Source organism: Macrobrachium nipponense, chromosome 42 (genome assembly GCF_015104395.2).
Source record: "Macrobrachium nipponense isolate FS-2020 chromosome 42, ASM1510439v2, whole genome shotgun sequence".
Taxonomy (NCBI): domain Eukaryota; kingdom Metazoa; phylum Arthropoda; class Malacostraca; order Decapoda; family Palaemonidae; genus Macrobrachium; species Macrobrachium nipponense.
Genome location: NC_061103.1, coordinates 53689727 through 53716722, shown reverse-complemented (window position 1 = coordinate 53716722; position 26996 = coordinate 53689727). Strand labels below are relative to the sequence as shown.

The 26996-nt window shown below is 37.7% G+C and overlaps 2 protein-coding genes across 3 annotated transcripts in view; both read right to left on the bottom strand.

The window, feature by feature from the left end:
• LOC135213465 (oocyte zinc finger protein XlCOF19-like) overlaps positions 1 to 22452 on the bottom strand; it is a 63238-nt gene extending 40786 nt beyond the window's left edge. Inside the window, exon 1 of one of the 2 annotated variants that reach the window (XM_064247409.1) lies at positions 22166 to 22452. The gene's annotated coding sequence lies outside the window, so the exon portion shown is untranslated. The remainder of the gene's footprint in view (positions 1 to 22165) is intronic. The other variant, XM_064247410.1, reaches the window with a different exon arrangement.
• LOC135213393 (uncharacterized) lies at positions 1381 to 4458 on the bottom strand. The gene is made up of 3 exons (XM_064247368.1): positions 3939 to 4458; positions 2163 to 3766; positions 1381 to 1815 (listed from the first exon to the last, which is right to left on the bottom strand). The coding sequence occupies exons 1-3, from the start codon at positions 4456 to 4458 to the stop codon at positions 1381 to 1383; spliced, it is 2559 nt and encodes an 852-aa protein (XP_064103438.1).
• Positions 22453 to 26996: the final 4544 nt, after the last annotated feature.

Below are 26996 nucleotides of genomic sequence, written 5' to 3'. Positions count from 1 at the left end.
CTTCCACTGAGTGTTCTCTAGTAGTAATTTAGTAAATGGTATAAAACGGGTTGTTAAGCACACAATTCTTCCGTGCGCCTAACGTGTTTTCAGACTTGTGCCAGAAAATCCAAAGGATTAATAATTGCTTGGTAAGCTTAAGTAGGCTAGTTAAATTCCGGTAAAAGTAATTCAGGTAAATGCAATTAATCTAAATAGGACTATGAATAAATCAAACCAAGGCCATAAAATTCCCAGGGTAGTTCAGTTTGGTCCCAGAATTCAATTAAGTTCCGACCCGGTTAAAGTAAAATTAAAGTAAACTAATCCCGAATAGTAATGCTAAGTAAACAGACAGACCTAATTTCGACTAAATTTATTACTACGCCCATATAATTATATAAGCCTTTGTAAAATTATTCAATCTGAGTTTATGCCTAATTAATTCTCACAAACTCCAATATTACAATAGCCTAACTATGTAAAAGGGCTTAAAATTTAGTCAAGGTAAAGAAAACAGTGTATTACGTCTTGAATAAGTAAGTTAAGTTAAATACGTAAGTTAAACTTTAAAAGACGAAACCGCTTCCTAACGAAAAGTCCGTTGGCTCAAATCAGCCGTCCAATAATGGCGGTCTAGTCTTTGTGGAAAATTAGTATTTGACCTACCTTCAAGTTAACCCAGTTTGGACACACACCTCTTAATTCACGCGTAAACTAAAAACAAATCCTATATATTTAATCAGCAAACCCAGCAACCTCTAATCGCATTCGTGGAAATAAATTGGTACGTTGATAAGAAATGTTATTCCACTTACCGAATTTTTCGTCGACCGATCAGTGACGACACTGTTAAAAGTTTTGGTTGCAGATAAGGATATTCGGATAGGATGAGGTTTTAGGATAGGTACAAACAGTTAAGGAGATCATACAAACCAATTATTTAAAGGGTTAATTTCTAAAACCCTACACAACGTAAATTAAACTTAAAGGGCGAAGTCGCTGAACTAGTTGTTGCCCTTCTTCGCTCGCCGTCTGTTTGAACAAGGGCCCAAAAACCGGCGCCCGGCCTAAGCTTACCCCTCGAAAAGGCCTATGTCAGGTCAATGGTTCTTATCACTCCCCAAATCAATTAAATAATTTCTTAAATAATTTGAAGGGACAGTTAAATCTATTTATTAAATCTATCTATCAAATATTTTAAATGCTAAGTAAAGTTAATCAAGTTATTCAAAATATAATATTAATTTTTCTGCAGAGCTTATACTAAAGAAAATGGGGTATAGTTACTTTATAGCTCTTAGCAGTGACTTCGTTAAAGGTTAGAAAATGTATATGTACAAATAAATTTACAACATCCTCCCGGGGGAGATAACACAAAACACACAGTTTTGTGTTAGGTTAAACAGCTTCATCATTAATCAACTGCTGTAAGAATCGCCTCGAGTTGGTGGCGGCTCTTCTCTTCGGTCTCTCTTCTGCTTGATAGCCTTCAGAATTTTGACTGTCTCCTAAATTTTTCTTCGCAGCTTCTACAGTATACATATCCTCTGGCTTAGAGACCTCCAGCGGGTAAAGTTTGTCAACTGACCTAGTTGTCTCTCCATTGCTGGTCTGTAGCTTCACAACTCGGACCAGTCCATCAGAGCTGGGCATCAGCTGAATGACCCTTGCCAATTTCCACATGCAATGAGGGGTGTCATTATGTACTAACACCACATCTCCTACTTTAATCTTGGTTTGGAACGGTTGGGTTGGATCCCCGTTGAAATAGTGTCTATCTCTCAGGGACTGCAAGTATTCCTTCTCCCACTGTTCTTGGAATGCATGTATTACCTGAGATACAAACTTGAATCTCTCATTACATTGTTTGTGGTCAAGCTCAAAATCTGGGTCATTCAGGTAGTCCCGGTCTAGCCATACAACAGGTGAGAAGGGGTAAGGGCATCGACAGTATCTGGAGATGTAGCATCCACATATGTAAGAGGTCTATTGTTAATACGACGCTCTATCTCAGTGACAATGGTATTCAGTTCGTCAGAATTAATCCTCTTCTTGAATATAGCTTTCTTTAGTGCTGATTTCACACTGCCAACCATCCTCTAATAGAAGCCTCCTTGATGGGGTGCCCTAGGTGTGATGAATGTCCATTTACAATTTTCCATAGTCAGTGTGGACTGTACGTCAGTGTCATCATACAAGGACTGAATCAAGGAAGAACCAGTTTTGAAGTTAGTGGCGTTGTCAGAAATCATTCGACGAGGGCAAGATCTTCGTGCAGTGAATCGCCTGAAGGAATTGAGAAAAGCAGTGCTGGTTAATTCTTTTACCACTTCTAGGTGACAAGCTCGTGTTGAGGTACAAGTGAATACGACTATGTAAACCTTGTCCAGTTCTTTAGTGGCAGGATTGCAGATAAGAATTTGTCCAGTCAAATCTACTCCGGTCACCTCAAATGGCCGGAGACTGTTCACTCTGCAAGCTGGTAGAGGTGGCGGAGGAGGCCTGCGCAATGCAGGTCCTTCCAGACGGTTACATAGGTGACACTTCGTTTTCATCTTCTTGACACACTGTCTCAGTCTTGGTATCCAGTATTCTTCTCTCACCTTGCAAATTGTGTCTTGAACGCCTGCATGAAGAAAATTTTCTTGTGCTTGAATGACTATAAGTCCAGTCAAAGGAGAATTTGGAGGTAAAAGCAGAGGAAATTTACTGCTATATGGACGGTGGTCTGCATTTTGTAGTCTCCCAGTGCATCGCAAAAGTCCATTCTCATCCAGGAACAAGCCTAGGCATTTAATTCTGGCTGGAATTTTGTGGGAATTCTTGTTAAGGTATGACAACTCCTCTGGGAAATACTGACTCTGTGTGAAGCCAATAAGAATTCGTAATGCTTCTGAGTTCTGTACTTCGACATTTTCAGAGTTTACGGGTCCCGAGTTCTTAGTTTTACGATTCCCAATGGTACGTTTAAGGAGCCTAGTGAACTTAATTACTAGCTTAGTGACATTTATAAGTTTAGGAAGGGAAGCGAACCTACGGATCTCTATGGGACAAGTAGCTTCTTCACTGACAACTGTAGTTAAAACTTCTTCAGGTGTTTCAGGTGGGTAGCATGTAGATACATCTGCCTGCTCTGGCCACATCTCTGGGTTCGGGACCCAACTTGGGCCATGGAACCAAATTTGACTTTTCTTAAACTGCCGCATGGAAATTCCTCTAGAGACAAGGTCTGCTGGGTTTTCTTCACCAGGTACATAGAGGTACCTCACTTCAGTGACCTGACTTATCTCATTCACCCTGTTGCGGACATAGATGTTTTTAGATTTGTTGTTCTGAATCCAGTGTAGGGCAACTTTACTGTCAGACCATATGACAGTGTCAGTAATCTTGACACCATCGGTAGTGAAAACGGTTCTGAGGTAGTAAGCTATTTTGACTGCACTATAGTTGGCAGTCAGCTCAAGTTGTGGTATGCTTTTCTTTTTGAGAGGGGCGACTCTTGCTTTAGAGAAAACTAGGTTCGCACCTGCGTGTTGGTCCATCAAATAGGCTGCAGCCCCATAGGCCTTTTCACTAGCATCACAGAATACGTGAAGAGAGTAGTTGGTCCCTCTGTTGGCTGTGAAGCGTGGGAATTCCTGATATGATATGTTCTCGAGGTCTTTCTTGATCTTCGACCACTCTTCTTGAAGTTCTGGTGGCAAAACATCATCCCACCTTTTAGATAGTTTCCAGATCTTTTGCATAAGAACTTTGGCTCGTACAATTATGGGAGCAAACAATCCTAGAGGGTCAAATACTTTTGAAAGGTTGCTCAAAAGTAGCCGTTTGGTAAGCGGAGCTTCCTCAAAGGTAGGGGGTTTTATGCTTAAGTGGTCAGTCTTGTAGTTCCAATGAAGTCCTAGAACTTTGACAAGATCTGAGCCTTCTGTTGTTCCATCACCTTCTTGTTTTACCATTTCCTGAGCCTTCTGTTGTTCCATCACCTTCTTTTTTTACCATTTCGTTGAAGGTTGGGTCATTACTGATCCATTCTCTTAAAGGCATTCCGGCATCTGACAGGACTTCCTTTGCAACCTTGTAAAGGCTGTAGAGGCTGACTGTTGTTGGTAAGGAACCAATTAAGTTGTCCACATAAAATTTGGTCATGAGGAAACTAACTTCAGGTGAAGTGGGGTAGGTTTCAAAGTGATGTTGCAAGGTTGACTGGAGTAAAAAAGGCAAGCATGTGGCTCCAAAGAGAACTGATCTAAACCTATAGGCTTGAAGGTCCTTTTCATTGTTAAGATCTTTTAGCCAAATGAAACGTGTATAATCACGATCCCTAGGTTGGAGACCTACCCGTAAGAAGGCTTTGCTGATGTCTGCCGATACCGCAAATGGGTCGAGATGGAATTTCAACAAGTCGGTTAAATGACTAGTCAAGGATGGGCCAGAGTATAAGCAATCATTCAAGCTAGGGGCCTGCTTGTCCATCCGGGCACTTGCATCAAATACAATACGAATGGGCGTTGTAGTTGAATCCTTAATCACAGGTAAATGGGGTAATTAATGGACATTTGTCCGTTTTTGGTCTTCTTCTGGCACTGTTTCAATGAAGCCGAGAGACAGTTGTTCTTTGATGATCTGGTCATAAATTTCCAGATACTTATTAGTTTGTTTCAGCTTGTGAATAGTACTGTTCAGTCTTTTCCTCGAGAGTGCTAAGTTGGTAGGGAGTTGTTTCTTATCGACTTTCCAGGGGAGAGATACCTCATATCGTCCTTCAACCATATTGATGGAATTCTTGAATTCTTCCAGTACAAATTTATCCTCAGGTGACATATCTTGATCAACGATTCCGACTGATTCTAGGGTCCAAAGCTGTTGGATGGGGTCTTCAGCAAATTTGCTATCAGACATCTCAAGTGGTATCTCTAGAGCAGCTTTGGAAGGTTCATCAACTGCTAGTCTCATTACAGTTACAGAATGAGCACTGATAGGGGTGTCATTACTAGGCAGTTTACCAGCGACCAGATATCCTAAGGAGGACTCAATCAGGTTCACTCTGTTTGCTTGTGGAGAATGGATAAAGTCAAAGTAGTGATCTATGCCAACAAGCAGTTTCACCTGGTCAATCTGACTACTTGACAAGTTAGGATCAGCTAGGGTGACATTCTGGCTCTTCAGTTCAGACACTATCTTACAGAGTCCACGAGGCCTAGCGCTCTGAGGTAGTTAGGTACGACAATAGCCTTTAAAGTTACAAGGCTGTCATCGTTTACCCTGACAGGTACAGTGACCGTACTATATTCTCTAGGTTCTTTGGTATCCCAGAACCCACTGATGCTCAGTTGGACAGGATTGTCTCGTACAAGTTTACACTCTTCCACTGCCTCTTGTGTGATGAAGGTGCGTTGCGCCCCAGAATCAAACAGTGATCTAAGTTCCTTGGTGTTGCCTGAGGGCGGACACACCACTTTCATTAAGGCGGTAGGGAGAATTCTATTTGTTTGTGACTTTAAGTCTTTGTCACTGTCATTGTCTCCACAATAGTTCACAGCAGAGACCTCAGTTGAGGAGTCAGGGCACAATGCTGAATGGTGTAGTCCAGTTTTACATGACAGACATTTGTGGAACTTCACAAGACAATCGGTTGTCTTATGGTTAGGTGAAGTGCATTTCACGCAACAATTTTGTGCGGTAAGTCTTGAAATGCGCTCTTGCGTGGTCTTGTAAATGTCACACTGGTAGGCTTTGTGTTCTGGTCTATCACAGAATACACAACTTTGAGTTCTAGCGGTCTTATTAGGCTGTCCTGGAGTGACAGAAATACTCAAATTCGTAACTTCGTTTTTCTTAGGGGTGTAAGAACTAACCTGAGTTTTTGGTTACTGATTACCTGGTCTATTGGAACTTTGGTTAGGCTTGGGTTTTCTATGGGAGTAATCCTTGTTCTTATCCCTGGGTTCAAAATCCAAGGAAGACAAGGTCAGGATTATCTTTCCTAGCCCCTCTCTAATATCTAGGAGTGAGGGGTAGTCCTGTCCACACTTGTTTTTGGATTTTGTTCTTTCACCTTGCCAGGTAGTTTTTGAAAAACTAGAGGTCCAAGCGTCCAGGTACAGTGATCCGAATTAGGTTTGTTTCTTTCTATGCCTCTAACATATTGTTCAAGTTTAGCCCAGAAGCCACGTAGTGAATCCAGATCTGCAGAAGGTTTAGGCAGGCCTGCTAGTTGACAAATTAGAGATGAGGTTATTTTCTCTGGATTAGCATAAGTTTTCTTCAACAGGTCAATGGCGTCTAAATAGTTTTCATTCGTGACAAGAATATTTCTAATCAGAGTTAGAGCTTCACCCTTCAAACATCCCTTCAGGTAATTAAATTTGTCAACAGCTCTCAAGTCTGGACGAGAGTGAACCTTAGACTCAAAAACATCCCAAAAAGGGGGCCATTCTCCATCGGTCCCTTCAAATTCCGGTAGTGATAAAGACGGCAACTTAACCTTATGCCATGGCCTAAACTCTGTTGCAATACTCCTCTGGGGTTTGGCTTCCATGCAAATGATTTTTAGTTTCTCCAATACTTCAGTGCTCTCTGTGATGACTTGGTTGTCATGACGCCGCTTTGCAGTGAGCTGTGTTCTATCAGGGTCTTGCTCAGAGAACCCTTCTTCTCCAAGTTGAACTAAGTACTTAAAGTTGAGTTCTTCATACTTCTTTATTTGAGACTCTAGCCTAAGACGATATGTCTCCAAGGTCGAGGACTCAACATCACTTGCCCTTTGAATCAAGTCAGCAGCAGTGGTGCATAGATCCTTGCAGGTTTCCTCATAAAGTCGGAGGGAATATGCTAATTGTGTCGCAGACATTTTATGAGTTTAAAAGGTAACAAGACAAAAAATCCCTAGACAACAACACAGGCCTTAAAACATCCCGCTGAGGATGCCAATCTTCCTTTGTGGGAAATTTGTTTCGCTCAGTGGGAAGATCGAAGGAATATACTCTACAAAATTACAAGGGTAATTCCTTCCACTGAGTGTTCTCTAGTAGTAATTTAGTAAATGGTATAAAACGGGCTGTTAAGCCACAACATTCTTTCCGTGCGCCTAACGTGTTTTCAGACTTGTGCCAGAAAATCCAAAGGATTAATAATTGCTTGGTAAGCTTAAGTAGGCTAGAAATTCCGGTAAAAGTAATTCAGGTAAATGCAATTAATAAATAAAGACTATGAATAAATCCAAACCAAAGCCATAAAATTCCCAGGGTAGTTCAGTTTGGTCCCAGAATTCAATTAAGTTCCGACCCGGTTAAAGTAAAATTAAAGTAAACTAATCCCGAATAGTAATGCTAAGTAAACAGACAGACCTAATTTCGACTAAATTTATTACTACGCCCATATAATTATATAAGCCTTTGTAAAATTATTCAATCTGAGTCTATGCCTAATTAATTCTCACAAACTCCAATATTACAATAGCCTAACTATGTAAAAGGGCTTAAAATTTAGTCAAGGTAAAGAAAACAGTGTATTACGTCTTGAATAAGTAAGTTAAGTTAAATACGTAAGTTAAACGTTAAAAGACGAAACCGCTTCCTAACGAAAAGTCCGTTGGCTCAAATCAGCCGTCCAGTAATGGCGGTCTAGTCTTTGTGGAAAATTAGTATTTGACCTACCTTCAAGTTAACCCAGTTTGGACACACACCTCTTAATTCACGCGTAAACTAAAAACAAATCCTATATATTTAATCAGCAAACCCAGCGACCTCTAATCGCATTCGTGGCAATAAATTGGTACGTTGATAAGAAATGTTATTCCACTTACCGAATTTTTCGTCGACCGATCAGTGACGAAGGCTGTTAAAAGTTTTGGTTGCAGATAAGGATATTCGGATAGGATGAGGTTTTAGGATAGGTACAAACAGGAAAGGAGATCATACAAACCAATTATTTAAAGGGTTATTAATTTCTAAAACCCTACACAACATAAATTAAACTTAAAGGGCGAAGTCGCCGAACTAGTTGTCACCCTTCTTCGCTCGCCGTCTGTTGGAACAAGGGCCCAAAAACCTGCGCCCGGCCTAAGCTTACCTCTCGAAACGGCCTGTGTCAGGTCAATGGTTCTTATCACTCCCCAAATCAATTAAATAATTTCTTAAATAATTTGAAGGGACAGTTAAATCTATTTATTAAATCTATCTATCAAATATTTTAAATGCTAAGTAAAGTTAATCAAGTTATTCAAAATATAATATTAATTTTTCTGCAGAGCTTATACTAAAGAAAATGGGGTATAGTTACTTTGTAGCTCTTAGCAGTGACTTCGTTAAAGGTTAGAAAATGTATATGTACAAATAAATTTTTACAACAATGATTATAGGGCTCTATCATAGCTTATGACTTATATATTAGGCATTTCTGAATCATTAAATAAAATCCTTCAGTTAATGTAACATTAATTGCTAAGTATCTTTATCTAAAATTGAGAGGCCAGTTAACATTAATTGCTAAGTATCTTTATCTAAAATTGAGAGGGCAGTTAGAATGAAACAAACTTATTCTCATATTATCTTATGACTGGTAACCGAGATGGTAGTAAAGCAGACTAGAGTTAGCTATCGTCATTAGAAGACCTGTACCTCTTTACCTAAGCTTTATCATGTAGAGAGAATAGAATTAGCCATCATCATTGGCAGAAGCGATCAAGCTATCGTCATTAGAAGACCTGTACAATCCTACTTGATCTTCACCATGCAAATTCAGAGAATATAAGTATTTTTGTACTTCGTGGTTTCTACTAGATCCTCACAACCAGTCGTAGATGAATCTCTCTGATAATCTATCTAAAGTATATCCGTAAAGTCATTCAAGCAGAGGTGATTCAGCAGAAATTTTTTTTATCTTTTACCTGAATACCAGGAAGTTTCTCCACTAGCGAGTGATCTCTGGGAGAAAAACGGATGTCACTGAAAACAAAATACGGTCTAAGGACAAACATAAAGCTATATACGTACCTTCGTGTAGAACCCCAATGAAATTTCAAAATAGAGATAAATGACGAAGTTGAAAAATGTTAGTAATAGGAGTCATTAGGAAATCAAATAAGCCCATATAATTTTTCCCTCAAACGTCATGCCATAAAAAATCGGACTTGGTGTATCTGCGTAGATTTCTGTCGCTTAAACAAGGAAACGACTCCCGATAGTTTCCAGTGCCATGTACCGACGACATCTTATCTCTGTTAGGTTAGAATAAATTTTTCACCAGCTTGGACTTACTTAAAGGCTTTTACCTGATACCATTACCTAAGTGATTGTACCTCATATACCATTTTCAGCACATTCAGGGGACAATATCGATTTTTACGTATGCCTCCGGCTTACGTTGCGCCCCAATTACAATATAGTGTTTGGAGACTTTTAGGGGATACCCTACATGCTTATATGGTTGGTCTTATAATCTTTTCTAAATACCTTAGAAGTACATTCACATAAACTAGAGCTAGTGCTACAGAGACAAAGACAAATAATCTCAGAGTAAAATATCTAAATGTGAGTTTTTTAAAACCGAACATGTTTATCTAGGTTTATGTGTCTAGTCAAGGTCTTAAAGTAGTCCATGGTAAGGTGTCGGCTATTCATAACTTTCCGGTACCTATTAACGTAAAAGGGGGATACAGCACTTTGGCGCTGTAGTGGGTATTACAATCGTATGTAAATATGTAACTCTTCAATCATGACAGCTCCTTTAACAGATCTTACGAAGAAGAGCGTAGATTTACTATGGTCTAAAAAGCATCAACAGGCGTTCGATATCTTAAAAGCGGAATAATGCAGCTCACCTAACTTAAAAAATCCCTGATTTAAATAAGGATTTTTTTTTTTATAGCAACAGACGCCTCAGACCAAGGGGTAAGAGGGGTACTACTTCAGTAATATGATAAACAGTTCTTTCCTATAGCTTTTTATTCACGTAAACTAAAGCCCTCTGAAAGTAAATATGCAGTAATAGGCAAGGAAGGGCTAGGTATCGTTAACTCACTAGTACATTTTAAGTTCATAATCTACGGCTATCCTGTTAAAGTCCTCACTGAGCATGAGTCACTTACCGAGTTTTTCAAAGGCTTTAATCACAGTCCAAAAAGAACTCGGTGACAAATGATCATTCCGGTCTTTGGAGCCAAGATAAGATATCTACCTGGGAAAGCAATTATCATAGCTGACGCATTATCCCGCAATCCCGCACCATCCAGCAAAGAACCATTAATTGTACTAAAAGATATAGAAACATCCGTGCCTATTGTTAAAACCGTATCTAAACAAGAAAATTCCTTAACCCAAGAGATCATGAGCATTGAATATCTGGGTCGGAGCGCCGAACTGTTACAAACTGAACAAAGCAAGAGTCAACAGCGATAAACAAAACAATAAACACTTCGAACGAAAACAGGGTCAGCAGCAGCTAAGCAAAAACAATAAACACTTCGAACGGAAACAGGGTCAGCGGCTAAGCAAACAATAAACACTTCGAGCAGAAACCCTAAAGCAAAAGTATATTTAAAGTAAGTGTATCAGAATAATGTAATCAAATGTAATATTATATGTAGTTCCGTGACGAGGAAAACCCGAAGAACACAGCAGGTGACTAGTTGCATTCCGTCATCCGGGGTTCCCTATGATGTCACAGAAAGCCAAATCACTATTTTACTGGCCTACAATGCTTACAGATATAAAAAGCACATAACTAATTGTAACACGTGTCATGAAAACAAGGGATACACTAAGACACCTGTCAGTTTAGGGGCCTATCCTGTGCCAAATCAATCCTTGAAAGAATATACGTAGAATTATTAACAGAATTACGAGTCTGACAGAGGGAATAAACACTTCTTAGTGTTAATAGTTCCTTGAAACGTTATATAGAATTAATAGCACTAAAAACAAACACCGCAATTGAGTGCGTTAGGAATATTTATGAGTGCTAAATCATAAACATGGAATTCAACACATGATAATCTGACTCGGGTGGTGTAAATCAATAATAATCTCCTTAACACGTTGTGTGAATTCCGTTCCATTATGAAAACTAATACCATATTTTATCACCCAGTCAATCAGTTTGGTAGAATAAGAGATAAATAAGAAAGTGTCAATGTCTTACGAGTTACAACTCGTGATATTGGATCCGAACTGGATTATAGCGGTTCTCGCGGTTTTAAATACCTTTATCATTCATATCTTGTATCTAAAGAATTGATACCGCAAGTAGCCTTATACGGTACGCCGCTAGAACACTTTTCCACATATTCAAGCCAACCATTAATTTATCAAATATATATATAAAAAAAATATAAATAAATAAATATAGATACAAGTGGAGTCAATATAATACACTCCGTAAGAAGTCGGAAGGGTTACAAATTATAATAAAAAAAGGAATCACGATAAAATCAATAAGCAAAACGTAACCATAGGTTAATTAAATATCCAAATATATATGCGTAAAGATTTGAACTCTAACTTAACGCTTTAGTAATGACAAATAAGCTAAAAGTTCAAACACACATCAAAACCTACTGACATATTGTCTGTCCCGGTGATTTATATTCGTAGTCAAAAAATAAATCAATAAATAAATAAAATAAAATAAAAGAGATTTTAAAGTCAGGAAGTCTAGAAGTGAAAATGTATATCTATGCAAATAATCTTATACAGGGCAAATAGTATATATAAAATTTGTATGGAAACCTTTTTCATTAGTTTGAATAAGGAATATTTAATTTAACATAATTACAATCATGCAGATTTCCAACATGAAACTAATATATTGTTCAATTTTGGTACTGTTTTTTTTTTCAGACATTCTTCTCGTGTGGGTCGAGTATTAAAAAACAAAAAGTTTATCCTAAAGTCGTATTTATTACAGCAAGTAACGTAACTCTTAGCTGGCTGAGAGCAATCTCCTGCCAAGTGACGACGTCATCATTGCCGTATCAGCATTTGTTCCTTTTAACCTCAATAATCTGCTTACACAGGCTTTATCTGTGTGTCGTCTTCGCTTGCGAAGCAGGTTGACTGGAGATAGGAATGCTTAGCTCATGAACTTCACATGTGGTTCATAGGTCACATGACATACCACATAACCTATTCTTATCCGTGTGTGCAATGCAACTCGCAATCGTTTTAAAATTAATAAACAAAATAAGCAAATAGAATTTCTATAACAACAAAATGAATTAATTTTTTTCTGAACCTCATAGACAATTAGAGTCAATAATTTAGCTTATGACATGGGTAAACGGACATTTAGAAGTATCAAGTCATGGATATGAAATATTTACTTGCAACATTAGTCTATCACAATTCAAGTAAAATCACATTCATGGGAAAATGTCACATTTTCTTGAAAAACCCAAAGTTTATATAGAAATTAGTTACATAGTGGGTTTTTTCGTTGCATCTCCTACCTATTAATAAAGTTTTAAAAATTAACCTCAGAGGATGAGCGCGAGAAATTTAAATATGAAACTTTTGTTAGGGGCACATAGGATCAGATTTTATCACAGCTTAAATTCAGTTAGCATAGAGAAATACAGAATCATGATTAATATACTCTTTGACTCTTATGTTGCCTGGCAATCTTACAAATAGCTCCGTTTTCCACTTCTTTGTCTAGTAACTTACTACCAGTACTATCGAATTTTCTTTGAGATTCGTAATGATATCTATTTATTTTTTATAATTATGGATATTTTTACAAGTCATCATAGACCTGGATAGGTTCACTCATTGTTAATGCCATGGATAAAAAAAGTTTGTACAGCTCTTTTGAATTCCAAAATATCAGCGAATTCATGTGGGTTAAGTCTGGTCTTAATGGCTTTCTCCCTCCCCTGTATTTGGATGTCGTCTGAATTTACTTTGCCCTTGTGACAAATATAATTTCACTTGCAGGCTGATTAATGGAACCTGGTTACAGTATCCTGCAGTACGAGAGTTTCACATCGCAACTTCAAAAAATCGTTCGTTGCTGCGGACGACGGCAGTCGAGTAACAACCGCCTACAATGTGAAAGGAATAAGCACCATCATGGACTTCTTCGACCGACACCGTATCCCGTCGTTAATCTCATTTTAATGCGGAACGCTCCGGCGGCTGTCGGAAATCGACTACAAAAGGGACATACTTCCGACAATTACGACCCGAAGGATATTCAACTCTACTTTGCTATCGAAGGACTCGTGCTGGGGATGATTTTATTCATCGCGAACGTAATCGTGTGGCTTAGGATGCAGAGAATAAGTATGAGGCCGAAATAGAACGTTGGACCCCGCCAGACAATTTTCCCCTTGTTTTAACCAATTGAAATTGGCCATTTCATTTGGCTATAGGTGGTTGTCTGGAACTGTGTAATGGACGAAAAGTTGTTCGAACGCTAGTTAAATGTGAAGTAGTATAACTTCGGTCATGTATCCTATATATATAAAGTATCATGTATCCTATATATAAATGATCATAAATAACAGAGTCGAAATATATTTTTGCGTGTACGCACTAGGAATCTATATATAAATGATCATAAGTAACAGAATCGAAAAATATCTTTGCGTGTACGCAATAGGAATCTATTTAAAGTGCACATATATTAATCATAATTATATGAATCCATATACATATGTATAAAACACTCAGGTAGCCTATAATCAATCTGTTACCTTTTATCTTACCAATATCTGCAGTTATATATGAGTTAGTATATGGATTAATGAATCAGATATATAACAGTTAGCATAAAAATCAACGAATCAATCAGCATAAACATTAATCATTTTATCAATTCATATATGAAATTTTTATCAGTTAAAATATGATTTTTATCATGTTAATCTTCATTCTATGTGATTATCAGAGTACATTAGTATTTTCTGTAGCATATGTATCTTAATGAGATGAAGTGAAAAACTGTATCAGTATATATCACGTGATCACTATTATTTACGAATATTATATGCATATTATGTCTAATACTTTATTACTTGAATCTGTATTTGTGTACACCATTAATTTTTTTTTACTTATAAGTACTTCCTATTTATCTATATATATTCACATAGTGTCTGTATCACACTCCTATAAGTCAAATGCAAGTCAAGTTTGAGTAATATTCAGTAGTTGGTTTTGGTAGCTGACCGAGCTAATGTAAGTGTTTACATAATAAAAATATGGAATGTTAGTCCATATATATAAAAGACTAAAACTAAAGAGGTCAACCAGATTGCTTGCAGGAATGTGATCAGACTAGAGACGCTAAAGATGACGTATACAATAAAAGTAGGCTAAGATAACATGCCGTCACCTGTAGTCATTCAATTGTTTATAAACTTTAGTCCAAGCTCCCTGCTTGAGACAACTACCGCGACCTATAATTCAAACGGCCTACGTGATCTGTAGCATGTCTCATTTGATTGTGTGTTCGTATGTAACTATGTCATCTGATTGTATGTTCATATGTTCGAGCTACTGTCTGCTTCCTTTATGACTGGTAACCGAGATGGTAGTAAAGCAGACTAGAGTTAGCTATCGTCATTAGAAGACCTGTACCTCTTTACCTAAGCTTTATCATGTAGAGAGAATAGAATTAGCCATCATCATTGGCTGAAGCGATCAAGCTATCGTCATTAGAAGACCTGTACAATCCTACTTGATCTTCACCATGTAAATTCAGAGAATATAAGTATTTTTGTACTTCGTGGTTTCTACTAGATCCTCACATCATTGCCGAATCATCATGAGTTTAACACATAGTCGTCATAACCAAGAAGATAATACCGACTTCGTAAGTGATCTACAAACCCCAAGACACTCCATTGAATATGGAAGTGCAATACCAACCGACTTAGCGTAAGATTATCGCAAGTCTAACATTACCTCGTAGGGCGCCTTATTATACAAGGCAACAGCCCTAAAATATACAGTAATTATTTTCCTTTTTTTGGGCTTGTGTTTATGATTGTATACTGTACATACCTTAGCGACTGTACACAAATGTTCTTGCAAAGAACATAAACAAAGTAAAAGAAATGGAAAATGCTTCATTTACATGCAATAGTCATACAATCATGCAAACAAAACATGCATATATCAGAATTTAAATAGCAAACAAAGCATGGGATAATCAAAACCAATAATATGAAATCAAAATGAAAAAGCAGACTTAACTTGCATGCTGATTAGGCAAAAGTTAAGCAATATTTGTTCATAAAACTAAGAAAAGTACAACAACAAAGTAGTAAAAGTAAGGTACCCTTTTATAACAAATGCAATGCTGTATTTTACAGAATACTGTATAAGCAAAAATCTAGGTTTAACTTAATTTTCATAAAAAGCAAATAAAAATTGAAATCACAAATCAAACAGGAAACAAACCACAGAGAAATCATTCAACCAAATCAATTAGATTTCAAAACTACAACAAGAAAAAACAAGCGTAACATGCTAAAAAAATAATAATAATAAATAAATAAAAAAATAAGAGATATGCTGGTTTGCATGTAATTTTTTTTTATTTTGAATGCTTTTATCCATACATATAGAAAATTCAATCATAGATTAAAAGGTTAGTGAACTTGAAATAAAAGTAAAACACTAACTTAACTAACCTACTTATGTTCTCCCATATGAATGCTCCCACAAGATCCATCCTTCCTGATGAAACAACTTTGGTTTACTAAATAGTTGCTTATTAATGAAAAATTAAGGTAAACATTTATAACTACAACCCAAGGGTAAGCTGCTGAGAATATAACATAACTACAGTATATATACAGTATATCAAAGTTGCTGTGAGTAGCCTATCTGGAAAAGGCATAGAGACCTAATATTCACGAATTGTATGACAGTGATAGGAATTGGTATGTTTATTTCATATTTCTAAAGATTTTCAAGATATGCAAATATAACTTTAAGGTTTTTATTTGAAATACAATTGATGCCTCTAAATGACAAGAAAATAAAGTTTTTCTAGTTGATTTTGATATGTATTGCAAGATAGCTTCATTTCCATTGCAAATTACTGTTGACATGGTTAAGTAACTGTTGGCATGGTTATGGTACTGCTGATATGGTTAAGTTTACTGTTGACATGATTAGGCTACTGATGTACACTGCCAGGAAGGTTAGGTTGGTTGTTGGGGTTTCAAATAGCAAGAATTTTCTAGTCGAGAATTACATATAAATATATTTTATTTCCGCTTAGAGGTGTCCACTGTATTGTAAATATTTTCCAATATTTATTTCGCAATAACACTGCACCGACATTCAATTTTGCTTTGGTCTATTTTATTTCTTCATTTTCTCTAAAAGTCATCATGTACTTTGTAACAGATGTAATGATTTTATTACCTTTCTTTATTCTGAGGAAAAGCATGAAAAATCAGATGGGGAAAATCATTTTTCGTCCTTTTGCAAACCACACACAGGTGATGATGGCTACGCCCACTCATGAATGAAATTGAATGCCCCGCTTTGTGAAAAAGTAAACAAACAGACGATGTAGGCAGGTGCAATGCTACCGCCATCTTCATTTCATGCCAGGTACTAAATTGTATGCGGCCGATGCGGCTGTGGCTTGAGCTTCCCATCTTTCGTGTATTATCTTTGATGGTTATCTCATATAAGAGCCTATTTCCACCACTCCTCAATGCGTTTCAGGTAGACTAATTTATTCTTGATATCTTTTGAGTGGCAGGAAGAGGGCCCTATTTCAGATCTTAACACACAACTTGCCGTGTAACTTGGCACTTTCAAAATTGCTCTATATACTTGATTGTCTATCTTCTGAAATTTATTTATAGTTTTCTTGTCAAGTTTCATGACTTCCATGGCATACATGACTGATGGCATCGCTAATCCTTACCAATACAAATTTCCTATTTTTACTCTGCTACAGCTTTTATTGATGACTGTATTGGCCATCTGCTTTGCTTTAATTTGGGCCCTTTTTATCTGTTCTCTGAAGCAGTTTTTCATGTTGTTGATTGTCACTCCTAGGTATTTAATCTGCTTAACTATTTTTATTACTTCTATGTGCTCTATATTCTCCACATCATCGATACTGTACCAGTCGTTGTATATTGGTATGTTACTCTTGTCCTTGTTTATGTTTAGGCCACATTCATTTGCGATTTTCATAAGGGTTTTTATTGATTTTGTTATTTCTCTTAGTGTGTGTCCTAGTATTAATCCGTCGTCTGCATATAATAGTGCCACTATCCTTATTACTTCATTTCTAAAACCTTCTGTTGTATTTTCTAATTTTTCTATTATCAGGTACGTTATTAGTAGAAAGAATATGGTTGACCCATTGCATCCCTGTCTTATTCCATTAGTTACATTTAGCTCTTTTTGTTCTATATTGTTAAGGCATAGGCTTGTTACATCATTTGTATATATCTTTGCAACTGCATTTATTACTTCTGCATGCAGCCTATATTCCATCATGACCTCAATGAGCTTTTTTCTATTAACTGAGTCAAATGCTTTTTGGAAGTCTATTGATACTACAAATAATGGGTCCTTTCTTCTGTACGTTTCTTGCATGCAGTATTGTAAAATATATATATATATATTAACAATTTCCCTCCTTTGTGCGGTAAAGCCTGATTGCAGTTCATTTATTTCTCCTATATTTCTAATATGCTTTTCTATTTTGGTTTTCAGGATCCCCATGAAAATTTTATATGATGCATTTGTTAGTGCAATTGGCCTAAGATCTTTGACTGTGGGGTTTTGTTTCTTAGGCGTAAGTGTTGTTTTTTACTTGAACCAGCTTCTCTGCGTTTTCCTGCCCTTCACTATGCTGTTTAAACATTCACCCAATTCTTTTTGAAGGTTGGTACTTTGTCAGTGTGGTTTGAACAGAAGTGGCTTCATTCAGTCTAGCCCCGGTGCTTTATTTGCCTTCATTTTCTCGAGTTGTTTTTCTACATCTTCTTCTTCTGTTGATTTCTTCCATTGGTCTAATCTCTGTCTCTGTTAGATCATACACTCCATGCATGTGTTCTCTTAAAGATATATGGTATTTCATCTGCTGTCCTAATCTTTTCACTATTTCTTCCATGTCATGTTTGTACTGTTCTTTCTTGCTTTCATTCCATATCTCTCCTATTTGGTTTTCTTCTTTTTGGTATATTGTTTCCCAGAATTTTGCCATCTCTTTCCCTAGGGTTTCGTCCTTCATCTCTTGCTTATTTTCATCGTATATCCTTATCCATTCTTTTTCTGGTGTGGTCTTTCCTCTCAGCATGTCTATATATTCCCAGATTTTCCTGCGTCTGTTTTTATCCTTCATTATCTCATTTCTAACCTTTTCTTCATATTCTTCATATACTTTCTTTATTATTATCTGTACTTTTTGTTTTTCTTTAAGATATGCTTCGTCATAGTATCTCTTTTCTTTTATTCTTGTGGCTTTCCTTTTTAATTTGCTATATATCCTTCTTTGGCTTATTTCTTTCTTTATTTCTTCGGTGACCCAAACTGGTTCTATTTCTTCTTGCTTTCCTGTCTTTAACCTTCTTTTGATTATCTTCTCTAAGTTATTTGTTTTTGCTTCACTCATTGTTTCTTCCAACGGGGTTAGATCTCCTTTTCTGTCTTGTTGGCTTACTTTAAACTATATATTCAAGGTATTTCCGGGTAGACTCTTCTGTAACTTTCAAATATTTGATTTCTTTTGTTTTCCTTACTTTAGTGTTCATTCTGAACTGGACCTTTATGAGGTGATGGTCTGATAGGTCATACTCATATTTTCCTTCATCTATCTCCATACATTAATAGTTTTTATACATATTTTGGTTGACTAGGGCAAAGTCTATAGTGCTGTTCTGATCTCCTCTACTTCAGGTTATCTCTCCTTTGCATCTGGGATCTCCATTTAATAGCGTTAGGTCGTATTTTTCCATTAGGTCCATAATCTATTTTCCATTGTGGTCAAGTTCTTGTGTCCCTATGAAACCTAAATGCCCATTGAAATCCCCAAGGACAATCACAGGCAGGTCTACGGCCTTCTCTATTGCTACATGTAAGGCGCTTATTATTCGTTTATTTCTTTCTTTATCACTGGTTGACATGTAGACTAGAATTAGGTTAAATACTGCTGTTCTATAATTAACCTTTACCATTAGAATGTCTTTGTGTTCTGACTCTTCTTTTTCCATCTGGATCTCTCCTTTGATTCCCAGAAATAGATTTTTCCTTACGTCAAAATCCCTTAAGTAAACCTCCTCCTTTTGTGTCATCTTCATCTCTCATTGAGTCTACCACTCTGATGATTGTTGGGAATAGTAATTTTTGCTGTTTAAGGTGTGTTTCTGTGATGCACATAATTGTGTTGTCTATTGTTATCTCCACTAGCTCGATTATTTTTGCTTTTGTCAGTCCTTGGGTGTTTATGAGCTTTATTTAAAGATTTCTTGATGTATCTTCTGTGTTGCCCACTCTTTTCATTTTCTCTATTTACAAAAGTGCTTCTACCATCTAACCATTTATCTATCATTTGCGAACAACTATTTTCTTTTAGGCCTAATTTATGTATTTTTTAGCTCGTGTTTGTTGTCTATTTACGTCTTTCCAATTATTTAATCGTAATTATAAAGTAATATTATATTTTAATGGCGGAAGAATGAGATATAAAATTGAAGTCTCCTCAAATGATAACATTCATATTGCATGGTATACACAAACATGTTATATATAAATATATATATATATATATATATATATATATATATATATATATATATATATATATATATATATATATATGACTGGTAAAAATGTTCTGTTACAACAGAATTCCATCTAATAAAAGGAGCCCATAAAAACACCAAAATATAGAGAGAAAAATACTATATTTCAGAGACTGCTGTCTCCCTCTTCAGGTAGATAAATGAGAAAAGTTTACAGAAAAGGTGGTATTTATACCAAGAGATCTATCAACAGGTAAGCCAATTTAGGTCACTGCCACTGATAATCTTCCTTTAATCTTATTAAGCGTTGGTTGAACGAAAATCTTGTCGATGACATCTGAATCCCATGCTCCCTTTGAGCATACCTGCCTCTCTTTAATCAAGGCCGATTCCATCATTTGACTCTTGTACCGGCAGTTGCTGCTATAAATTATACGTGACAAATTCCAGTTTATTCTATGATTATGTTCATTTATATGGTTGAAAATAGCTGAGTTCAGTTGTCCATACCTAACTGACCGTTTGTGTTTTATTAATCTGTGGGGGAGTGATTTTCCAGGAATTACCCCCTTAGCACATCTGATAAAGTTACAAAAAGGAATTTGCCCGAGTTTTACAAAAATGCACTTCGTTCCATGTCAGCGAAACAGAACTTGAAAAGGAATCTGACAATGTGTTTAGTTACAAAGATAGCGCAGGTTTACCTCCATTCCATGAGTGTCCAAAATTATCTTTGGTACTTTTGGAACACCTACAGAATTTACAATCAGCAGCAAAGTCATAAAATAATAAACTATATCAGTAACATAAAATTTCAGTAACATAGTTTCAAGTTATAATCATTTCTAGACAAAACTATCAAGCTGTTTAGGACAACATTAGCAAACATTAACCAAGTGGATGATGCCAAATGAAGAAACCGGGACATCTCTGAAGAACCAAAACCTTTTCAAGACTTGTATTTTATCTTAATATCTTTGAAAACCAAATATGTCTGTTTAAGTAAAAGTAATACTAACTAAATTTTACTACTGTTTATGAGCAAATTACCACACACAAATTGCATAAGCATGTAAAGTCACTGGAAAGAAATTCTATTATACTTTCTCACTGAACAACTGGAAGTTAAATTACATTGCTTTCACAAAACTACTTCATATAGAATTATAAAAAAGTAAAGTACATTTACTCAGCTTGAGAATGAGACAGAAACCAGAGTTCTGTCAGCAAAAACAAATTCGTAGACGTCAATAAACATGATTGTCTTAGCGATCAGAAACAGTAAGTGAGAACTCTCCTTCTTTTTCAGTGTTCCCTCAACACATTTAGGCAACTGAACAATCAGTTGCCTAAAAACATTTGAAATCATAAAAATATCAACAAGACATTAAAATAGTAAAGTGATTCAGTGTTGTATCTAAGAACCAGTGGTTATTAACCAATAATCTTACATATAAAAATAACCCATTTTCTCATAAAGCAAATATAACAATTTTTAAATTGCTACACTTATCTGAGCTCATAAGGAAAAGTTTCCCCCCAATGAAGAAAGAGAGCAATTTCTTGTCCACACATAAGTCAAATGAAATTTCATACAAAAGTTATTCAAGATCTCCCTTAACAATATTCAAATTACAGCAGTAATATAAAAGCATTTAATAAAATTACTTGGACAGAGATCAAGTAATATGCAGTTTCTGTCTAGTGTGAACTCTCGTGTCTTTTGAGATTGTTTGGCAAGTGAATGCTTTCTCTTATGCATGAGTTTTCATGTGTCTTGTGATATTATTTGAAGCAGAAAAACTTTTTTGACATACAGAACAAGTAAATGGTTTCTCTCCTGTATGAGTTCTCATGTGACATTTGAGAATACTTGATTGAGAAAAACTTTTTTGACATACTGAGCAAGTATATGGTTTCTCTCCCGTATGAGTTCTCATGTGACATTTGAGGGCAAGTGAATGAGAAAAACTTTTTTGACATACAGAGCAAGTATATGGTTTCTTCCCCGTATGAGTTCTCATGTGTTTTGTGAGATTACTTGATTGAGAAAAACTTTTTTGACATACAGAGCAAGTATATGGTTTCTCTCCTGTATGAGTTCTCATGCTCATACCAACTCTTAAAGTAAGCATCCTCAGGGAAAACAAAAATCACAATGCAATGATCATCTGGACACAATTTATCTCAAAAGAAATAAAACATCATAAGCAACAAATTTAGTCCGGACAAATAATATAAAAGGGTCTCTGTCGTACTTGGGGACTGTCTGTGTCTCGTATAACAGACGAAGGTTCATACCCTCGTAGGAACAAATTATTTTGATTTTTCAATTCTGATGACAAGAGAGCTAAGCCTAAACAGTTAGAAAGTTCCTAACCTCAAGAGTTAAACTTGAAGTCATAAATGAACAACATTACTCATAAACATACAAATAATCTTTTGAATACTCACAGCAAAATGAAATGAACAATGGTCCTCACAAATTCCCAACAAGACCAAGAAATAGAGTTCCTTTTTGATAATTATCTTTCGTAACTTTAATTCCAAGAACCTCTCACTCACCAAGTCTGCAGTTGGTGCTTTGCGAATTATCTGCATGAAAGAGAAAGTGATTATTATGATAATGTTTTCATCAGACAACCCCCACGAATTCTTAAAACCCGCAAAAAGTTGGAACCCCTAAAAAAACGTGGAAAACAGCCTATTTTGTTAGTTAAAACTCAAGAAAAAACCACTAAAAATGTTTAGACCTGGTTTTTTTTTAATATTTTTAACATGAAAAGTGCATTTTATGATGAAATAAAAAAAACAGGAATCTGTGGATATTTCTCATAGAAAAGGGATTTTGACAAAGGAAAAATCTATTTCTGGGCAATGACCTGTGTCGCCCAGTGAAATGGTTCCTTTAGCACTCATTTCTAAGGTATAAGTATTGCTACAAGTACCAGAGAAAAAGCTATATGGTGGTGCCAGAGTATTCTGGCTCGCTCACCTTTATTCAAGGTGTCGGTATGGTATTTGGGGCGAGTGAAACCACTACCAGAGGTCCCTTGCCATTTAGTCTCTTCCTTCCTCAATATCCCTCGTCTACAGAGGAGCCGTTCTAGGCCCCCGCTACCCGCTACTACTACAAATAGCGCCTTTGTTTACCATTCCTGTAGATAGCACCCAAGCTTGGGCCAGATAGGGTGTGGAAGTAAAGGGTGGGTTTCACTGGGCGACACAGGTCATTGCCCAGAAATAGATTTTTCCTTCGTCAAAATCCCTTTTCTGGGCCCAGCCTCTGTCGCTCCGTGAAATAGTAACAGAGAATTGGCCCCACCAGCTTGGAAAGTTAGTGTAGGTAAATTAAATACTATTTTTAATATTAGTTATTTAATTCTACAAGTAAATAATAAAGTTACTTAAACATATGAGAGTTTTAATGGTCCTTAACACTAAAACTTATCTACTAAATAGGGTTGAATAACCCAACCATTAAACTTAACCAAACACACACCAGTTAACAGGAATATAATTACAAAGTATAGACCCAGATACAATTATATACAATCCAAATCTTCATTATACATAGACAGTGCAATCCAAGGTAAAGCATGTAACCCAGTAACGAACGAGCTAAGTCAAGAGTGCTAGTGAGGCAGGTAGAAGAGAGAGAGATGTAAAGAGAGACATAGGCAAATTAACTACTTATTACTGTTCTAAGCAGTGTCAGGGGAAATTGTGTTTCCTGCTGCCACTGCTGGGAATTTAAGGGCTTCTAACGACTTTAGGTAGTGGCGTTTAAATACTGTCCGGGACTTCCAGCCTGTATACTTCCTGAGATCATCAAAATTCATATGTTGAAAATAATTAATTGAGGTGGCTACTGCCCTAACATCATGCGCCCGTGGAAATGATTCCGGGTTAGCTTGTTTTATAAAGTACAGAATCTGTTGTCTGATTCCTTTTAGGGATATAGTACCGCCTTTTTCCCTAATAAACAAAGGGCCCGAAGATTTCGAGGCAGTTCTGCTCAAATATGCTCTTAGGGAATTAACTGGACATAAGGACGGATCCTGAGGAAGTGGGACAATCTTCCGTGGAGCCCATCTATCTTGTGGGTCCTCGTTTTTAGCTAAAAATTGACGATCTGGTAAGAGTAGTAGTTCTCCTGAAGGGAGAAATTCAATATGTTCTGGTTCCCTAGAGAGGGCCGACAGCTCAGAAATTCTGGCTCCTGAGGCTAAACTTATTAGAAATAACATTTTTCTTAGGAGAGTTATATACTCACATGATTCGTTATCAGTGTCAGAAGCCAGTTTAAGGACATCATTTAAAAACCAGGAGACCGTCCTGGGTCTCTCTGTTGGTCTAAGTCTAGCACAAGCCCTTGGAATAGACGAAAAATACGAATCTGTCAGATCAATATTAAATCCAAATTGGAAGATCTTCTTTAGTGCCGATTTGGTTGTAGTAATCGTACTTGCTGCTAAACCTTTTTCGAACAAGGTTCAAAAGAAGGTTATTGCCAGATTCATGGTCATGGTTTGTGCATCTGAGTCCCTTAAAAATATAGCTAGTTTCTTTACTGCTAAGTCATATTGACGCAGGGTTGATTCTCGTTTATCAGATTCTAGGAACCGGATGTTCTGAGGATCAATGTTGGCATCTTTCTGAGCTGCAAACTTCATGAAGTCCATAAAGTTAGGGCTTTCTGAATTTTTGAGGAAGCGGACACAGTCTGCATTTGTACCAACTGCGTCAGTCTGGGATTGGGAATCCGTTGGGGCCGGAGTCCCAATTCCACCAGTAGAGGAAACCAATTGCTCTTGGGCCAGCTGGGGGCCACTAGTGCAATGTGACCTTTGAAAGTCCTGAGTTTGTTCAGGACTTTTAGAAGTAGATTCACTGGAAGAAAGAGATAAATTCTCTTCCAGATATTCCACTCTATAGCCATAGTGTCCATGGCATAAGCCAGAGGGTCCAGGTTGGGGGCCACATAACAGGGAAGTTTGTGGTTGGACTCTGTGGTGAAAAGATCCACCTGAAGCCCGGGCACCTGTTGACAGATCCATTTGAATGACTTCCTGTCTAGAGTCCATTCTGACTCCAGCAGAGTGGACCGTGACAGAGCGTCTGCCACTACGTTTCTCACTCCTGCTAGGTGAGTGGCTGAAAGGTGCCATTTGTTCCTGTCTGCTAGGGCAAATATGGCTATCATTACATGGTTCACATGGCTCAACTTGGAGCCTCCCCTGTTTATGCAGTGGACCACCACTGCATTGTCCAATACCAGCTTGATATGGATTTTCTTGGCTGGTAAAAGTCTTTTTAGGGTTAAAAACACTGCCATAGCTTCCAGTACATTGATATGTAGCTGGCGGAATGACATTGACCAGGTTCCCTGTACTTTCTTGAATTGTGAGTATCCGCCCCAGCCGCTTAATGAGGCGTCTGTGTGAACCACTAGAGCCGGCGGAGGAAATTGCAAGGGTATTGTCTTCGACAGACTTTTGATTTTTGTCCAGGGAGTCTCTTACGTAAGATCGCCGGAATGCGTGAGATTATGTCCCGGGATCTTCGATTCGCTTTCGAACGCCAAACCCGGTTTATATCCTTTAGTTTGGCTTTCAGTAGTACGTCCGTCACTGATGCAAATTGGAGTGAACCTAGGATTCTCTCTGGTTCCTCCGGGACGTCTGCTTGCTTTTGAGATATTGTCTTGTGGCCTTGGCTATTTCTCTTCTTTTCACCAGCGGAATTGATAGAGTGTAGTGACTAGATCCCACTGGATTCCCAGCCACTGGAAGCGTGACTCTGGAGTCAGCCGTGACTTGTTCTTGTTTATCTGGAAACCTAAGTGTTCCAGAAACTCTATTACTTTGACCGTCGCCTTGCGGCATTCTTCGACATCTGTGGCCCATATGAGCCAATCGTCCAGATATGCTACTAACATTATCCCTTGAGTCCTTAATTCCAGGATTACTGTTTCCGCTATCTTTGTAAATATTCTGGGCACTATGTTGAGCCCGAATGGCATTACTTTGAAGGAATAACCCTTCTTTCCTAGTCTGAAGCCTAGGAATGGGAGGAAGTGTCTTGCTATCGGGATATGATAGTAGGCATCTGTAAGATCTATAGAGGTGGTGACGGCCCCACGGGGAAGTAAGGTCCGCACCTGCGAAACGGTCAGCATTCGGAACTTGTCGCAGTGAATGAATGAGTTTAGATGGGACAAGTCTAGAATTATTCTTACTTTGTTCGAGTCTTTCTTTGGCACGCTGAACAAGCGCCCTTGAAACTTTAAGTTTCTGACTCTTGACACTACCCTTTTCTGAAGAAGTTCTTGGGTATACTCTATCAGTTCTGCTGTCGGTTTTTGGTAAAAGGCGTTGGATGGAGGAGGACCTTGAAGCCAACTCCACCCCAGACCCTTGGTCACGATACTCTGTGCCCAGTTGCTAAACCCCCACCGGTGTTGGTAGAGGTACAGTCTCCCTCCTACCTGGGGATTCTCACTGGTTGGCTGATGGTTGGCCACCCTGTGCTCCCCGGAAGCCTTTGCCTTGGTTGGAGACTCTTCCGCCGCCTCTGGCGAACCTATTGAACCCTTGAAACGATTGAGTCTCAAAGGTTGGGTTATAGGCCGGAGAGACAGTAAAGGAGGTCGAAGCCTGGGCCTGTTGTGACGGCTGAGTCAATAGCACAAACTGCTGTTGCGGCTGTGCTTTTGACGTCGACGGTTGCGGTACTTGGGAGACCGGAACTGCCTGTACCAAAGTCTGTTGTTGGGGGGCATGGAAGGACTGGAACTTCCTTGGCCCCTTCTTACTTCTGGGATTCGTTCCGGAGAACTCAGGTTTCCTTTTGGGAATGAGTCCCCAATGAATCTTAAGACTTTGGTTTACCCTCGAGGCCTCCGTCAGAACCTCATTTACGACGGAGGCGGGTAAGAGGTCCATTTCCCATATGGAGGATGCTATTAATCTATTCGATTCGTGGCGGTTTGTAGCCTCCGCCAGAACGTGCTTCCTACAGTTCCGCCGAGCTATGATAAAATCATACAAGTCACACTGCATTGTATGCAGTAGTGACTTGGTAATGATTTTGAACAATGATTCCTCCCCATATATGAGAGAAGCCATTTCGGTCATAGTGAGGGAATTGAGGGACCTACTGAGTCTCATCCTGGTGTCATACTCTGCTTGGATCAGGCTTTCTGACAGTCTAGGCAGTCTCTCGCTGAACAGCTTGTTACCGCAGTCCGGCTTGAGCTTACCTACTGAGAAGGTGGCAGGGG

What these genes read in the sequence shown, in the direction of transcription:
- LOC135213393 (XM_064247368.1), bottom strand. Translation starts at nt 4,458, where the DNA reads ATGGACAAGCAGGCCCCTAGCTTGAATGATTGCTTATACTCTGGCCCA. An exon ending in AACAGAAGGCTCAGGAAATG is followed by an intron (nt 3,767 to 3,938) that starts GTAAAACAAGAA and finishes TTGACCCTCTAG; the next exon opens with GATTGTTTGCTCCCATAATT. An exon ending in CCTTGTATGATGACACTGAC is followed by an intron (nt 1,816 to 2,162) that starts GTACAGTCCACA and finishes TTTGTATCTCAG; the next exon opens with GTAATACATGCATTCCAAGA.